An 18,736-nucleotide genomic window follows, 5' to 3' on the forward strand; every position below is an offset into this window, starting at 1 on the left:
CGGGTCCTGCCCCAGGGGACATGTATCAATGCAAAAAAAAGTTTTAAAAACGGCCGTTTTTTCGGGAGCAGTGATTTTAATAATGATTAAAGTGAAACAATAAAAGTGTAATATTCCTTTAAATTTCGTAGGGGGGGGGTTGTCTATAGTATGCCTGTGAAGGGGCGCATGTTTCTGCTGCTTAGAACTGTCCCTGCACAAAGTGTCATTTATGCAGGAAAAAAAGTCCTTTAAAATCACTCGCAGCTATTATGAATTGTCGGCTCCGTAATACAGAGAACACTCATTGAAAGTCATTGATAAAAAAATAAATAAATAAATAAATAAAAAAGCGTGGGGGTCCCCCAAATTCAATTACCAGGCCCTTCAGGTCTGGTATGGATATTAAGGGGAACCCTGCCTCAAATTTAAAAAAAAATTGACGTGGGGTTCCCCCTAAAAATCCATACCAGACCCTTTATCCGAGCACGCAACCTGGCAGGCCGCAGGAAAAGAGGGGGGGACGAGAGAGCGGCCCCCCCTCCCTCCTGAACCGTACCAGGCCACATGCCCTCAACATTGGGAGGATGCTTTGGGGGTCTGTGACCCCTCAAAGCACCTTGTCCCCATGTTGATGAGGACAAGGGCCTCATCTCCACTCCACAACCCTGGCCGGTGGTTGTGGAGGTCTGCGGGCGGGGGGCTTATCAGAATCTGGAAGCCCCCTTTAACAAGGGGACCCCCAGATCCCGGCCCCCCCCTGTTTGAAATGGTAAGGGGGTACAAAAGTACCCCTACCATTTCACAAAGAAAGTGTAAAAAAATGGTTAAATAAAACAAACACACTTTTGAAAAATTCCTTTATTAAAAATAAAAAAATAAAAAAAAGATTCCAGCGGCGGTAATCCACTCTTGCTATCCAGCGACGGACGGTCATCTCTCCAGCAATGTCTCATGTCATCCAGCGCAGCGAATCCTCCGTCCTTCTTCTGTCTCCGTGGAGGAGACACTACAGACATTCCGGCGGCTTGACGTTTCTTATATACGGTGGGCGGGGCCACCTGTCACCTGACCCCGCCCCCCTCTGACGCAAGGGGAAACCCGGGGTTCCCCGTGACGTATGGGTGACCCCGCCCCCCTCTGATGTAACACAGGCAGGTTTCCGTTACATCAGAGGGGGGCGGGGTCACCCATACGTCACAGGGAACCCCGGGTTTCCCCTTGCGTCAGAGGGGGGCGGGGTCAGGTGACGGGTGGCCCCGCCCACCGTATATAAGAAACGTCAAGTCGCCGGAATGTCTGTAGTGTCTCCTCCACGGAGACAGAAGAAGGACGGAGGATCGCTGCGCTGGATGACATGAGACATCGCTGGAGAGATGACCGTCCGTCGCTGGATAGCAAGAGTGGATTACCGCCGCTGGAATCTTTTTTTTATTTTTTTATTTTTAATAAAGGAATTTTTCAAAAGTGTGTTTGTTTTATTTAACCATTTTTTACACTTTTTTGTGAAATGGTAGGGGTACTTTTGTACCCCCTTACCATTTCAAACAGGGGGGGGGGCGGGATCTGGGGGTCCCCTTGTTAAAGGGGGCTTCCAGATTCTGATAAGCCCCCCGCCCGCAGACCTCCACAACCACCGGCCAGGGTTGTGGAGATGAGGCCCTTGTCCTCATCAACATGGGGACAAGGTGCTTTGAGGGGTCACAGACCCCCAAAGCATCCTCCCAATGTTGAGGGCATGTGGCCTGGTACGGTTCAGGAGGGAGGGGGGGCCGCTTTCTCATCCCCCCTCTTTTCCTGCGGCCTGCCAGGTTGCGTGCTCGGATAAAGGGTCTGGTATGGATTTTTAGGGGGAACCCCACGTCAATTTTTTTCTTAAATTTGAGGCAGGGTTCCCCTTAATATCCATACCAGACCTGAAGGGCCTGGTAATTGAATTTGGGGGACCCCCACGCTTTTTTTTTTATTTTTTTTTTTTTTTTTTTATCAATGACTTTCAATGAGTGTTCTCTGTATTACGGAGCCGACAATTCATAATAGCTGCGAGTGATTTTAAAGGACTTTTTTTCCTGCATAAATGACACTTTGTGCAGGGACAATTCTAAGCACGGGAAACATGCGCCCCTTCACAGGCATACTATAGACAACCCCCCCCCCTACGAAATTTAAAGGAATATTACACTTTTATTGTTTCACTTTAATCATTATTAAAATCACTGCTCCCGAAAAAACGGCCATTTTTAAAACTTTTTTTTGCATTGATTCATGTCCCCTGGGGCAGGACCCGGGTCCCCAAACACTTTTTAGGACAGTAACTTGCAGAATCTTTTCTCTCTGTCAAATCTTTTTTCTCTGTCGAATATTTTCTATATATAATCTTGGACTAATAGAGGTGAGGTTAAGCACATTCGACCACAGGTTCTATAGACACAGATTGTTGTCAGAGTCATGTCGAATCTCCTATTCTATATCGAACTGTTGTAACAATGAAAACGAAAATAAAGCATTTATTTATGTCGGATCTTTCGTTTTTCGGATTTTGTGCTTTCGTTATCGTTTGTCAAAACGAAAACGAAAATAGCTGAAATTCGGACGAAAATGCATTCGGACGAAAACGAATGCACATGTCTATTGAGAAAGTCTCTGCCACAGACTTGAGCCTTACTGAGGGACATCTATCATACGGTACCAGTATCTCTCAGCCGATCCGGCGATACCGTATGAGTGTAGATCCACTTAGTGTCCTTCAACCAAGCCTCCAAGCTCCTTCAGAGAAGCCAGTCTTTGCGCACGGCGTTCTCCTGATGAGTCCTCCCCTGGGGTTTCAGGAAAATTAACTTTGAAAAAACATATAGCGCCTGCTTGTCAGGAGCCAGCGCTACACATGGTTTATTGAAGTAGGGGTTTTGATAGCTCAGAGATATGAGGATATTTTAAAGCAGTCCAGTTGCTAAGCATAAAGTGAGGACCATGGGGAGGCTGATGTTGCAGACCTCTATTTACCTAGTCTCTTTGACCTGTTTCTAGACATCAGACATCTTAATTGCTAAGTGATTATATTTGTAGAGGTTTTACATTATGCCATCTACACTATATTGACAAAAGAATTGGGACAGTTGCCTTTATGCACACACATGAATTTTAATGGCATCCCAGAAGAGTTGAAGCTGTTATAGCTGCAAGGGGTGGGCCAACTCAATATTGAACCCTACGGACTAAGACTGGGATGCCATTAAAGTTCATGTGCGTGTAAAGGCAGGCGTCCCAATACTTTTGGTAATATAGCGTATATATTAGGGCAAATTAATATTGGTCATTGCTTGAATTAGTTGGGCATGAATGCGTCTCTACTTTTTTGGCTCTGAAATACAGGGACCTCCATTTGGGTGGGAAGTCACTCTGTAAAACTCCCCTACTCTTTCACAAGGGGGGGGGGGCAGAACTAAGGCAGAGTTCCTCTGCCCCAAAGCACCTCCCCATGGTGAGGGCATGTTGTCTAGGATGATTCAGGAGGGGGGCGCTTGCTTATCCCCCCCCCCCTTTCCTGGGCTGCATGCTCAGGTAAGGGTCTGGTATAAACTATGGGGGGGGGGATCCATCAACATTTTTTTTATATTTTGGCATGGGGTTCCCTCTTAAAATCCTTACCAGACCCGAAGGGCCTGGCATTGATTGGCAGAGACCCCATGCTGTTTTAAAAACAAAACAAAACATTTTTTATTGCCAGCATTCCTTTGTTTACCTTTCAGCTGTCAGTGGGGAAGACAAGACGAGAAAAAAGAAGGACGGCGCCCTCTAAATGCAGCAAGTTTTGGTGGGGAAGCCCGCTGACAGCTGATCAGTCATCGGTTGTTAAGAACGCAGCTTCCCGGGCCCACTTCTTAACAACCAGCTATTCTACACACAGAATTCCATCATTTTTCGACCAATCCGAATTTGAATCATTCCGAAAATATGAAGTTCGTTAGTAAAGAATTTCATTCCGTATATTCTTTTTCTATTTCATTCGGAGATTCGGATACATGCAAATCTCCGACTAACCAAAAATTTGTCTGAATTTATAGTCGGACCAAAATCAATTGCACATGTCTAAAAAAGGTTGCGTTTAATACCAGTGGCTTTTGGGGTGTAGGGAAATGCACCCTCGTTCCGTAGAAGTAAACAATTGCCACAATGGTGAATTTCGTATAGATTCTTTAAGTCCTGTGTAGATTTGTCGGCATCTATTTTGTCCTCTTTCACATAAAGTCTCCTTTACTTTTCCTGCCTGCCTCCTTAGTTTTCCAGTTTTCCATTTTGATTTACCAATATTATCTTCTGGAATTGTCCTTGTTCTACAGAACTACAGATCAATGGAGGAACAACTGGGTCCAGAAGCCGTTCCACAACTGCTGTTAGAAGATATACTGTCCATAGGGAGAGATGCCGTCATTGGATTGTTTAAAACTCTGTGCGCTCTACAGAAAGACCACCAGCACCCGAATTTGTTGGGAATTATCAATGAGATCAACGCGGCAGACCAGAGTGGTATGTCACCCATTGGATGCACAATTTGGTTTCAAACTTGAGGAGAATTAACATTTCTGAAGAGTTTTGTCATAAAAAAGTTTGGGTATTTTGCAACGGGGTACAGAGGGACAGACCACAACAAGATGGAGTATTACTCTGCAAGATGGGCACGTCATTGGCACACTAGGCATGCAAGGGTGCCTGATTTAAAAAAAAAAAAACACAACAGGAAGTGAAATGAAATGCCCCCTTAAGCCTCATACACACGATCGGACTTTGTACAAATTTTCCAGTGGATTTTTGTACAAAGGGCGTTGGCCGTGAACTTGCATTGCATACACACGGCAGGACTTTTTCAGCCAAATTTCACCAAAGCATGTGGTTTTTCTGCTCTTTACCGCCACCTTTGGTCAGCTTCCGTATTGTTGTCTGATCTTTTGCATCGGTTCTGAGCATGCGTGTTTGTACTTTGTACAAAAGTCCTATGGGTTTCTGTACACGCGATCGGACTTTGCTCCATCGGACTTTTGTTGCCGGAAAGTTTGTCCATTCGCACAGCCAACAAAAGTCAGATGAAAACCAAAAAAGTTTGTCGGATGGAGCGTACACACGGTCGGATGTTGCCTCATGCCACACGATCGGAATTTCGGGCAGCAAAAGACCGATGAGACCTTTTCATCGGAAAATGCGACCGTGTGTAGGCTCCATCGAAATTTAGCTGGTCGAATTCCCGCTAGCAAAAATTTGATAGCATGTTCTCAATTTTCGCGATGGAAAAACGTTCTATTGGAAATTCCAATCGTGTGTACGCACAAAAACTCACAAATTGCTCGGATTCAACAACGAGAAGGAAGCTATTGGCTACTAGACATGTGCAGAGTAAAATATTTCGTTTCGGAATTTCGTTTTCGTCCGAAAACTTAATTTATTTAGTTACTCCCGAAATTCGTTTTTATTTATTTCGTTTTTCGTTCAAAAATTGCATTCGTCCGAAAATCCACATGAATTACGGTCGAATCTGTCTTTGAAGGTTTATAGTGTCTGTCGAATGTATAAAGAAGCTAGTATATATAGCATACTTTAGAACCCTATTAAAGTCTATGGGACTCCAACGTTCAAAATCTAAAGTGCTAATTTTAAAGGCTAATTTGCAAGTTACTGTCCTAAAAAGTGTTTGGGGACCCGGGTTCTGCCCCCGGGGACATGGATCAATGCAAAAAAAAGTTTTAAAAACGGCCGTTTTTTCGGGAGCAGTGATTTTAATAATGATTAAAGTGAAACAATAAAAGTGTAATATTCCTTTAAATTTCGTAGGGGGGGGTTGTCTATAGTATGCCTTCAGGTCTGGTATGGATATTAAGGGGAACCCCGCGTCAAATTTAAAAAAAAATTGGCGTGGGGTTCCCCCTAAAAATCCATACCAGACCCTTTATCCGAGCACGCAACCTGGCAGGCCGCAGGAAAAGAGGGGGGGATGAGAGAGCGGCCCCCCTCCCTCCTGAACCGTACCAGGCCACATGCCCTCAACATTGGGAGGATGCTTTGGGGGTCTGTGACCCCTCAAAGCACCTTGTCCCCATGTTGATGAGGACAAGGGCCTCATCTCCACAACCCTGGCCGGTGGTTGTGGAGGTCTGCGGGCGGGGGGCTTATCAGAATCTGGAAGCCCCCTTTAACAAGGGGACCCCCAGATCCCGGCCCCCCCCCTGTTTGAAATGGTAAGGGGGTACAAAAGTACCCCTACCATTTCACAAAGAAAGTGTAAAAAATGGTTAAATAAAACAAACACACTTTTGAAAAATTCCTTTATTAAAAATAAAAAAATAAAAAAAAGATTCCAGCGGCGGTAATCCACTCTTGCTATCCAGCGACGGACGGTCATCTCTCCAGCGATGTCTCATGTCATCCAGCGCAGCGAAACCTCCGTCCTTCTTCTGTCTCCGTGGAGGAGACACTACAGACATTCCGGCGACTTGACGTTTCTTATATACGGTGGGCGGGGCCACCCGTCACCTGACCCCGCCCCCCTCTGACGCAAGGGGAAACCCGGGGTTCCCCGTGACGTATGGGTGACCCCGCCCCCCTCTGATGTAACACAGGCAGGTTTCCGTTACATCAGAGGGGGGCAGAATCTTTTCTCTCTGTCAAATCTTTTTTCTCTGTCGAATATTTTCTCTATATAATCTTGGACTAATAGAGGTAAGGTTAGGCACATTCGACCACAGGTTCTATAGACACAGATTGTTGTCAGAGTCATGTCGAATCTCCTATTCTATATCGAACTGTTGTAACAATGAAAACGAAAATAAAGCATTTATTTATGTCGGATCTTTCGTTTTTCAGATTTTGTGCTTTCGTTATCGTTTGTCAAAACGAAAACGAAAATAGCTGAAATTCGGACGAAAATGCATTCGGACGAAAACGAATGCACATGTCTATTGGCTACTAGGTGTTGAACTTCCTTTTTCTAGTCCCGTTGTACGTGTTGTACATCACCGCATTCTTGGCGGTCAGAATTTGGTGTGACCGTGTGTAGGCAAGACAGTTTGAGCAGAATTCCGACAGAAAAACCATCAGACCTTTTCCAACGAGAATTCCGATCGTGTGTACGTGGCATTAAAACAGCTAATTTGCATGTTTGTTGTCAAAAAGTCCGATCGTGTGTATGGGCCTTTAGATATTTTTCAACAGAATTTGCGTCCCCCCGAAATGTTGGCTTTTTCCTCACATTTAGTGGTCCATTGACCACAAGGTGGTCAATGGACAGGCACAGGAAGTGGAGACGTCTACAATTATGAGAATTCCTGACACTAACTAGGGTCCTATCCTGCAACTCTTTAAGAAAGTTGCTTCTCTTTATGAAAGTTACTTGACTGTTGTTGTGCAGCCAGGCCAATGCTACTACTACTCCATTTTATGAGGCCATAATCTTCACACCGTAGTAACCCCATGAAACCATCATAATTTTAAATATTTAATATACACGTCAGTCCTATACTCTATGTAACTGTAATGCTTCCTGAGATGAGAAAGACACAAAGCACTGTATGTAGGCAAAGGACAGTTGGGTATGGTAATACAATATCTCACAAAAGTAAGTACACTCCTCACATTTTCGTAAATATTTTCTTCTATCTTTTCATGTGACAACACTGAAGAAATGACACTTGTCTACAATGTAAAGTAGTGAGTGTACAGCTTGTATAACAGTGTAAATTTGCCGTCCCCTCAAAATAACTCAACACACAGCCATTAATGTCTAAACCGCTGGCAACAAAAGTGAGTACACCCCTAACTGAAAATGTCCAAATTGGGCGCAATTAGCCATTTTCCCTCCCCAGTGTCATGTGACTCGTTAGTGTTACAAGGTCTCAGGTGTGAATGGGGAGCAGGTGTGTTAAATTTGGTGTTATCGCTCTCACTCTCTCATACTGGTCACTGGAAGTTCAACATGGCACCTCATGGCAAATAACTATCTGAGGATCTGAAAAATAGAATTGTTGCTCTACATAAAGATGGCCTAGGTTATAAGAAGATTGCCAAGACCCTGAAGCTGAGCTGCAGCACGGTGGCCAAGACCATACAGCGGTATAACAGGACAGGTTCCACTCAGAACAGGCCTCGCCATGGTCAACCAAAGAAGTTGAGGTCACGTATTCAGCGTCATATCCAGAGGTTGTTTTTGTGAAATAGATGTATGAGGGCTGCCAGCATTGCTTCAGAGGTTGAAGGGGTGGGGGATCAGCCTGTCAGTGCTCAGGCCATATGCCGCACACTGCATCAAATTGGTCTGCATGGCTGTCGTCCCAGAAGGAAGTCTCTTCTAAAGATGATGTACAAGAAAGCCCGCAAACAGTTTGCTGAAGACAAGCAGACTAAGGAGATGGATTACTGGAACCATGTCCTGTGGTCTGATGAGACCAAGATAAACGTATTTGGGGTCAGATGGTGATAAGCGTGTGTGGGGGCAACCAGGTGAGGAGGACAAAGACAAGTGTGTCTTGCCTACAGTCAAGCATGGTGGTGGGAGTGTCATGGTCTGGGGCTGCATCAGTGCTGCTGGCACTGGGGGGCTACAGATCATTGAGGGATCCATGAATGCCAACATGTACTGTGACATACTGAAGCAGAGCATGATCCCCTCCCTTCAGAGACTGGGCCGCAGGGCAGTATTCCAACATGATAACCACCCCAAACACACCTCCAAGATGACCACTGCCTTGCTAAAGAAGCTGAGGGTAAAGGTGATGGACTGGCCAAGCATGTCTCCAGACCTAAACCCTATTGATCATCTGTGGGGCATCCTCAAACGGAAGGTGGAGGAGCGCAAGGTCTCCAACATCCACCAGCTCTGTGATGTCATCATGGAGGAGGGGAAGAGGACTCCAGTGGTGACCTGTGAAGCTCTGGTGACCTCCATGCCCAAGAGGGTTAAGGCAGTGCTGGAAAATAATGGCGGCCACACAAAATATTGACACTTTGGGCCCAATTTGTACATTTTCACTTAGGGGTGTACTCACTTTTGTTGCCAGCGGTTTAGACATTAATGGCTGTGTGTTGAGTCACTTTGAGGGGACGGCAAATTTACACTGTTATACAAGCTGTACACTCACTACTTCATTTCTTCAGTGTTGTCACATGAAAAGAGAGAAGAAAATATTCTCACCTTTGTGAGATACTGTATCTAACAGAAAGATATAGTCCAATTTCTTGAAGGGTGGTACAAACCACACACACCACAACCATTTTTTTTTGTCTGAAATGAATACCCAATTAGTGAATGAGAACCAAGAAAAAGCCTGCTTGCTCCCTGGTGACTTACCCCCCGGTGACTTACCATTGTTCCTGCGCTTTTCTTTCAGATGTTATGTTATTGGCACACATTCTTGAGGACACGTTGGAGTCTACGGTGCCTCTGGAGCAGAAAGGTTAGTTTTTTTTTTTAAAACCCAACTAAATTGCCTTCATTTATTGTTATGTAGTCAGGCTGCATATACAGTAAAAAAAAAAGAGTGTCCTTTTTTTTATATCAGCTGAGGGATGCAACAATATCCTGTGCCTGCAGCACTAAAAGAGTCAGACCGAGGCTCTCATACACAAACAGAAGCCGGACCCTCCTGGGGTTCAACAAGCCCCACTGAGTCCTTCTCTAATCAACATTGGTTCCACTCCTTGAGCAGCTCTGTTGATTGGAGCCGTGTGCTCGGGATGGGGTGGGGATTTTTGAAGAGTTGGGCTGCTGCTTATGTCTGACTCTACTAGTGCTGCCAGAACAGGCATTGTTTAAGATAAAAAGAAAAGTGAAACAAGAAGCATATATATTACTGTATATGCAGCTTGACCTCATTACGGTAATAATATATTAAGTATTAAGTATTATAAATGATGTAAAAGCCTGATAGCCCACTTTACAGGGTACGGTAACTTTAAGTCTAAAGCTCCATACTTTCTTTAACCACGCCATGCCAATAGGCCCTAAAGTAGACTACCTTTTATTATCACCTTCCCTGAGCATCCTATTTATTAAGAGAGAAATGTGGAAGTCCCCCCTGCCGGCTCTACACTGGGAACTGAGAGATGAAAGACCACTGATTGTTCAGTTCTTGGCATCTCAGTCACTGGCTCTCAGCATCTGCCCCTCCAGCGCTCACTGGCACGCACCGGGCTTTGGGGGGGTGGGAACAGCTCGCTGAAAGGATGAGCCAGCTGCCATCTGGGTGCATCCTAACATTAAAGTCGGGATATCCCTAGAGCCTGGAGCTAAGTGAGTCAGCCGACAGTGAACTTTAAACCACTGTCGACTGAAAATGGGTCACAGGCAGGGCTGGACTTACCTTGACTGGGCTCAAGCCCATGGGCCCCGCCCAATAGGGCGCCCCGTCGAGATACATAGCCGAGTGTACTCGGCTCACTCACAGTCAGGACCTGAGAGCCGCCGAGAGGACCCGAGAGCCGCTGAGAGGACCCGAGATACACAGGACTCTGTATCTCGGCGGCGCCATTTTTAAACTTCAAGGCTACACTGACAAGGCTGCAAAGACACTGGACAAGGTTGCAGATGGATGGGCAAGGCTTCAGATGGACACTGATAAGGCTGCATTGATGGGCATTTAAATGTACGTTTTTTCCATAACATTCCCTCCTAAACTTGGGGTGCGTGTTCTACGCCGGCACGTGTTATACACCGATAAATACGATAATGTATAGAAGGCAGGGCCCGAAAGTGACTCAAGCCCAGGGGCCCCCACCACCCTAAGTCCTGTCCTGGTCACAGGAGTGCAGTTTTAAGTGCAATCCTGTGATCTATAGGAGAAGTAGGGCCAAAAGGGCTGTGGCCTTACTTCTGACCTGGCCTGCATAATTATCCCTTTTGAGCACTTGTTTGTCCTATTATCAGTTTTATTGCTTGCTATCACCAATTTTGGTCTGGTGTTTGCTAACCCAACTGTTATCATAGATGTACTTTTTTCTAATTCTATCCATGTTATTGCTGGATGTAGTCATCATCTCTATCTATCCATGATTACAATTGTCACAAGCACAGGGATGGGAAATCCCAAATTTTACAACACTGGAATAGGTGGTGACGAGAGATCTTCCAATGGGGACACCCATTGCAGTGACAAATATAAATGATAAAAGGGTATTTTGCCTCATTTTAGGCAGACTAAAGCTTTCTCTACACTAGTAGAACCCTAATAAATGTTGGCAGGGCCTTTTTTTAGCGGGAAAGCGGGTGAACGCAGTTCTGGCACCTCCAGTACTGACTGTATGTAATGGCAAGAAAAGCTGGGGTGTGCTGCTGGGTCTATTGATTGCGGGATATATTCTAGTTGGAGGGGGCCTATTTTTGCAGGGGGGTCTATTGTTGCTGAGGAGGTCTAATGTTGCTGGTGGGAGGCCTATTGTTGCTGAGGGTGGGTCTTATATTGCTGGGGGGGGGTCAGATGTTTCTGGTTGAGATCTAATGTTGAGGGAGGGATATATTGTTGTTGGCTGACAGAGAGTCTATTGATGCTGGCTGCGGGGAGATATGTTGTTGCTGCTGATAGTCTACTCTTAGTAGAGGGGACATTTTGTTGCGTATTGGTCCATTGTTGGGAGGGGGGTCTATTGTTGCTGGCGTGGGGCCCTATTGTTACCGGCTGCAGGGTATCTATTTTACGGCCTTTCTTGCTATCATTACCGAATGCCATACAAATTACTACGCACCACAAAATTATATGTGGTTCTGTATTCTTTAAAAGGGGCGGTACTGGGAGGTGGGTAGGGGGTGGAACCAAGGAATAGGACTCGGAGGTGGGTTGGGGCGGAGACAATTGGTAACTCGGAAAGGGGGAGTTCCTGCACCTATTCTCTGAGAACAAAAGCCCTGAATGTTGGTACAAATGTGTAAAGCCAAGAACAAAAATGTAATATTGTAAAGTATAACACCCTTCCCCTTCATATTCAAAAAAAATAATAGATTATTGTCTGTGCCTCCATTGGAAAAGTTATTTTAGCTTCCTGTCTTGGTGACCACACATTAAGTGAGGCAAGATCCCATCATTGGCTACAGAAACCAATAAAATCCAAAAGAGGAAAGAGGTTCTAACTCTTGCTCTATCCACTTTATATACTGTGTATGCATATATGTGTATATATATATATATATATATATATATATATATATATATATATATATATATATATATTATATATATACTGGATATCTACTATCCTTGTAAAATGCTGTCTTTAAAGTATTGAATTCCCCATTGTGTCTTTTAGAAATCTGGACTTGTCATAAAAAACATCTGCTGGACTTAACACAGACTCTTGTGGAGAATATACCTCCAGGAACGACACTGAATCAACAGAGATTTCCGATTTCTGAGCGCTATTTGGATCTAATAGTTGTTTCTACTTATCAATTTAAACAACGTTCTCAGCATGAGATCTTATACACCGGTGGTCAACATGAACTTTTTTTAAAGCAAGCCAAACATGGTCTGGAACGTATAAGCATCGACAAGCTATTCCGCTGGTGCCACCGATCTGAATGTATGCCACATGCCGTCTTGGTGAGTGGAGTGCCAGGAGTTGGAAAGACCACCATGATGCAGAAATTTGTCTTTGACTGGGTGAAAGGCAACATGTATCAGAGGTTTAATTTTGTTTTTTTCTTCAAATTCCGGGTCCTCAATCAGCATGATAAAGAGATCACCCTGGAGGAAATGATTTGTACAGAGTATCCATATCTGGAGAATTATCTCAGCGACATCTTCAAAAACCCGGAAAAACTACTCTTCATATTTGACGGCTTAGATGAAAGTAATTGCCCCATGGATTTCAAATCGGGGCAATTGTGCAGCAGCACGAGGCAACGGGTGCAGCTTGGTTCAATTGTGCTTAGTTTAGTAAAGGGATCTCTACTCAAGGGATGTTCTGTCCTGATGACCAGTCGCCCATCAAAACTGGCAGACATCAACACAAGTGACTTCCAGAGATTATCGGAGATTGTAGGGTTCTTCCCCGCAGAGAGAAAGAAGTACTTCCACAATTTTTTTGACACGTCAGAATTAGCAGAAAGGGCTTTTCATTACGTTAGAGAGAATGGGACATTGTACACGTTCTGTTACATCCCAACATACTGCTGGATCATCTGTACAGTGTTATCCAGGAGCTTTAGAATCCAATCACAAAACATAGAGCAGCTGATGGCATCGTTGCCCAAAACAGTGACACAACTCTTCGTTGCTTTTGTCTCTAACCTTTTGGCCAATCACAATCAGGATGTCAACAAAGACCGGGTTAAAGAACTGCTGAACTTCATTGGGCGGATGGCAGAAAACGGCGTCATGAACCATATTCTTACATTTGAGAAGAGCAATCTGAGTTCATTCCACCTTGATTCTTCAGAACGTCTTCTATCAAACTTCATGGTAGAATCGAAACAGTCCTCTTGTGTGACTTATTCCTTCCTCCATCTCACCATTCAAGAATTTGTGGCTGCCTTACGTCATTTTATTGACTATTCTGCAGAAGAACTAAGGTCTTCCATTGAAAAAGCCAGGTCCTTTGAAGATAATCGTGGAGAACTCTTTCTCCGTTTTCTGATCGGACTTTCTCATAATACCACCAGATCTCCTTTGGCTAGGTATTTTGATGCCTGCAATGCCTCAGATGCAGCCAAGCAAGTAATTACTTGGCTCAGCGGTTTTATTGCATCGTTCAACGTGGCAGGAGGTTCAGATGATGACAAGAGAAGGCTGCTGAATATTTTCACCTACCTGTACGAGTCTCAGAATGATGGTCTGGTATCACGTTTTCTCAGGTCGATGACAACTTTTGACTTTTCCGAATTTCACTTGGCACCATTGGAATGCACCGTGTTGATGTTTATCCTCAAGATAAGCAAAAACACAGAAAGTCTTGATTTAGACTCTTCTTTCATCCATAGTGAGGGCTTGGAGCGTCTTGGTTCAGTTCTACATACAGTGAAAGATCTTAGGTAAGCACAATTTACACAGAGAAACATGCCAAACATCTGACACCTTCACTTGAATAGATAGTTCATCAGGATGATGAATGTTTCACTTTGAAATTCATAGAGAAAAAGTATTAGAATATCAAGCCAAAGGGATTCATACAGATCAATGCCACGTACACACAACCGGACTTTGAGGGACTAGGTCCGACGGTCTTTCCGACGGACTTTCGGCGGAGTTCTGATGGATTTTCCGAATGAACGGACTTGGCCACACACAATCACACCAAAGTCCAACGGATTCGAACGTGATGACATACGACCGGACTAGAATAAGGAAGTTCATAGCCAGTAGCCAATAGCTGCCCTCTCGTTGGTTTTTGTCCGTCGGACTAGCATACACACGAGTGGATTTCTCGGTAGGAACTGGGTCCGGCGGAGTTCCGGCGGAAAAATTTGAAACATTTTCTGAAACATTTCTAAAGTCTGTCGGATTTTTGCCAATCAAAAGTCCGCTGCAGCCCACACGCGATTGAATGGTCCGCCGGAATCGTTCCAGCGGACCTTTGATGTCGAAAAGTCCTGTTGTGTGTATGCGGCATTAGTGTTGCAGCCTCCTTTCCCTAATCATTGTATCACAGTCAAGGGTCAGGCTCAGAGACCTCTAGCTATAGGTCAATAGAGAGACCCCCACTGACCAGCAGGATAGGTATACAAGCAGGTCACCCTTGTGCATGTCATGGGCTCACTTGAGGTGCCGGGTCTAAGTACTAACCAGTATTCATTAGAGCTCCTGATGGTGGAGATGGGTTTAGCTGCATGCTATTACCAGGTGGCAGTCCCTATGATCACCCCACCAGGAAATGAGCAAGCTGGGGCCCAGTAGAAGATAGAAAATGTACAGATAAGTACTTGTTTACTTGTCAGTAAACAAGCCAAAGGTCAGTAATGCCATGTACACATGACCAGACATTTTTACGGACTTGGTTTGGCGGACAATCCAACGGACTTTGCAGCTAAGGTCCACCGGACTTTCAAACGAACGGACTTGGCCACACATAATCACTCCAAAAGTCTGAGGGATTTGAATGTGATGATGTAGAATAAGGAAGTTAATAGCCAATAGCCAATAGCTGTCCTATCGTCGGTTTTAGTCCGTCGGACTAGCACACAGACGAACAGATTGTCCGCTAAAAGCAGAGTCCAATGGACATATTTGAAGCCAGTCTTATTTCTAGTTCCGGCGGACTTTGGGACGAAAAAGTCCGCAGGAGCCCACGCACAATCAATTTGTCCTACGGACTCTGGTCCGTCGGAAAGTCTGATCGTGTGTACGTGGCATTTCAAGCAGTTGCAGGTTGGGATCAAGCAGAAGTGTAGTCAAGGAACAACCCAAAGGTTGGTAATGAGTGGTTGCAGGTTGGCATCAAGCAAAAGTGATGTTGAGGAACAATCCAAAGGTCAGTAACGAATGGTTGCAGGTTGGGATCAAACAGAAGCATAGTGGAGGAACAAGCCAAAGGTCTGTAATGAACAGGAGCGAAGATATGGATGGCAGCAGGAGTGAAATACTGTCTGGAGAGAGCCCAATAACCTGGCAAACAGGAAGCGCAAAGGCATGGCTTTAACAGGAAGTTCATGGGAGGAGTAAAGATTCAAATTTGAAGGCAGGATCATTTTTTTTGATTACAAACGTTTTATTGGTGGTAAAAGAAGCATAATTCGATCAACAGACACAAGTACATGACAGCATCAATGGAGAGCATAATGGATATACACATCATACAAATGTTGCTGGCACAGCAGCGGTCCAGGCCCAACAAGGAACATTTAAAAAAGTGATTAACGTACACAGCCTGGAACGTATGCACCAGACGATGCTTATCAAGTGCAAAGATGTACATAATAGAGAGTTAGTAAAACAAGGGGAAATAAAAGAAACATAAACAAAAAGTTAACCTTGCAATAATCATTGCTATTGACTTCACCGACAGATAGTTAATACACTACAGTACTGTTTACAAGCTGGCGCTAGTCTCAGGTCCGGATCAAGGATATAGGAGAATAAACCAACAAAAAGGTATCAATATACAAATGCAATGGGATCGCCCGGACACCGGTGTAACACCTACTAAGGGATATGCGGGGAGGGACCCCCCATAGGACCGGAACCCTCCGGCCATTCGAACCATTTGGCAGTATGGATATGCATGGTGTCCATAATGGTGTGATGTACCCGTTCCATTAGACGGATAGCGTCCATCCTACCAAGAACCCCCGACCAGGAGGTAACTTGCGAGCGCCAATGTAGCGCTATCGTCCAGTGGACAGCACAGAACAGTGTATTGATCAACCTTTGGGTGGGGCGGGAAACCCCTGCTATAGGAGCGAACAACAGACAGTGTGCAGGTGACAAGTCAACCACGGATCCCACAATCGAGGACACCGTGGTGCGTACCTGATCCCAAACCCCCCGGAGCTGGGGACAGCTCCAGAAAATATGGATCAGAGAGCCTGTCACCGGGCAACCCCTAAAACAGCGATCAGGAACCGTGGGGTAAAACCTGTGAATCCTATCCGGGGTGAGGTACCACCGAGTATGAAGCTTCACAACGGTGTCCTTCACCGCCATAGATCTAGCACACTTATGCATATTCACAAGCATCACACTCCATTCCTCAGGCGTGAACTCTGTGTCTAAATCCGCCTCCCAGAGGCACATCGCCCTAGTTTTCTCTGGCATTTGGGATTCCAGAAGGTGTTTGTACACCGTAGAAATAATACCCCTGTCTCTGGAGTGTCTATAGCATAAAGATTCAAATTGGGTATTAGAGATGTCACCTAGAGAACTATAATGTGTCTGAAAAAAGTGTCTAATCTGGAGATATTTGTAGAATTCGGCCCTTGGCACCTCATGTTGTGATTGGAGTTGTGAAAAGGAGGTGAAGGCACCTCGTCTACCAGAAAGGTCCCGCAGAGTGACCAAAGACCTTTGGATCCACCATCTGAAGGCAACAGGAGACCCAAACGCCAGGGGGAATCTCCTATCGCCCAAAAACGATGCCAAAGTAGGCCTGTTAGGTCGCAGTCGAAATTTAGTCTTATACAGTGACCAGAGGTATAAGGAGCTACTCACTATGTTATTGAGAGGGGCTAAGTCCCTTGGACGGAGATTCTCCTGCCACAGGACACCCGGGAGGAAATAAGGTCGCAAAGACTGAGTTTCAAATTGCAACCACGGTATACCAACCGCTGGAGCATGCCATTGAGCTGTCTGGGCCAACCTGGCCGCTAAGTAATATAGCCATACATCCGGGAGTCCCAAGCCGCCCTGTAAAAGTGAGCGATGCGTTAGATGTCTCCCTAGCCTGGGCCTCTTTCCCTGCCATAGAAAAGTGTTAATATCGCGTTGTAGCGAGGTGAGGGCTTGGCGTGACACATAGATAGGGAGAGCCCTGAAGTAATATAAAAGTTTCGGCACAATAGACATTTTAACCGCTACCACCCTCCCAATCAAAGGGATACGAAAAGTTGACCACAAACGTAGCCACCTCCGAACCATTGTAAAGGCCGGAGGATAGTTGGCGCTATAGATTTCTGGTAAGGAAGGAGCTAGATGGACCCCTAGGTATAAAATGGTGTTTTTAGAGAGAGAGAGACCAAAATATGAGCGCAAATTAGAAACTTCTGCAGGGGTAAAGTTGATAGGAAGGGCAGCACACTTAGCTATATTCACCCCCAAGCCCGAAAGCTTGTGAAAGGTGCCCAAGAGCTCCAGAAGATTGGGAAGAGCTATCAAAGGATTGGGTAAAAACAATAGGACATCGTCCGCGTAAAGGCTAAGCTTGTACTCCCCTTCCTCTTTCAAGTAACCACCTATGTTTGGATTAGTAACAATGGCCCTGGCAAGGGGCTCCAGAGCCAAGGCAAATATAAGTGGGGACAGGGGACAGCCCTGGCGGGTACCCCGACTTATAGGGAAAAATTCGGAGGAGCTACCGGGGAGTTTGATCCTCGTATGGGGTCTATGATACAGTGCTTTAAAACCATTAATGAATTCGCCCACAAATCCAAACCTGGCCAAAACCCGGTCTAGATAGGGCCAGAGGACACTGTCGAACGCTTTTTGGATATCCAACCCGAAAATCAAAACCTTACGGGAGAAAAGGTTCGCATCTTGAATGATATTCGTTGCCAAACGAATGTTATCAGTGATCTGCCTATTGGGGATAAAACCAGTCTGCTCCGGTGACACAAGGGCACCTACAATAGGGGCCAATCTATTTGCCAATATCTTTCCTAGTATTTTAATGTCATTATTTAACACCGAAATGGGCCTAAAATTCTGGGGTAGGGAGTGGTCTTTATGGGGTTTGGGGATCAGGGTCATATTAGCATGCAACATCTCGTCAGGGAGAGTCTGTCCTTGCAGCGTCTGATTAATGAGTCTGGACAGTTTAGGGGCCAGGATCTGTGAAAATTTCTTGTAATACGTGGAGGTGTAGCCATCCGGGCCAGGGGCTGTAGAGGATTTGAGTGTCTTAATAGTGTCCAACACCTCCTGTTCGGTGCAGGGGGCGTTAAGTGTGGCCCGCTGTGCATCGGAGAGGGATGGAAGGGGGAGCGAGTTCAGCCACTCATCTACATTATCCGGCATTGGATGCGAGGGGGAAGATAAAAGATCTCGGTAGAAGGATGAGAAAATTTTGAGTACTTCATTAGGGTGCGAAACCAGAGTACCTTTGTCATTTTTCAATTTATAAACATGAGTAGGTTGTA

At 45.2% G+C, this 18,736-nt stretch overlaps 1 protein-coding gene across 2 annotated transcripts in view; it reads left to right on the plus strand.

Annotated features, from left to right (window-relative positions):
• LOC143942691 (NACHT, LRR and PYD domains-containing protein 12-like) overlaps window positions 1-18,736 on the plus strand; it is a 55,090-nt gene that overhangs the window by 17,604 nt on the left and 18,750 nt on the right. For both annotated transcript variants that reach the window (XM_077464069.1, XM_077464068.1), the window contains 3 exons: window positions 4,320-4,506; window positions 9,351-9,416; window positions 12,259-13,981. In XM_077464069.1, the coding sequence (XP_077320195.1) occupies window positions 4,320-4,506; window positions 9,351-9,416; window positions 12,259-13,981 (1,976 nt within the window). The remainder of the gene's footprint in view (window positions 1-4,319; window positions 4,507-9,350; window positions 9,417-12,258; window positions 13,982-18,736) is intronic.

The sequence above is a fragment of the Lithobates pipiens genome, unplaced genomic scaffold (genome assembly GCF_037356315.1).
Source record: "Lithobates pipiens isolate NorthernLeopardFrog02 unplaced genomic scaffold, aLitPip1_a1.2 Scaffold_30, whole genome shotgun sequence".
In the NCBI taxonomy this organism is placed as follows: Eukaryota; Metazoa; Chordata; class Amphibia; order Anura; family Ranidae; genus Lithobates; species Lithobates pipiens.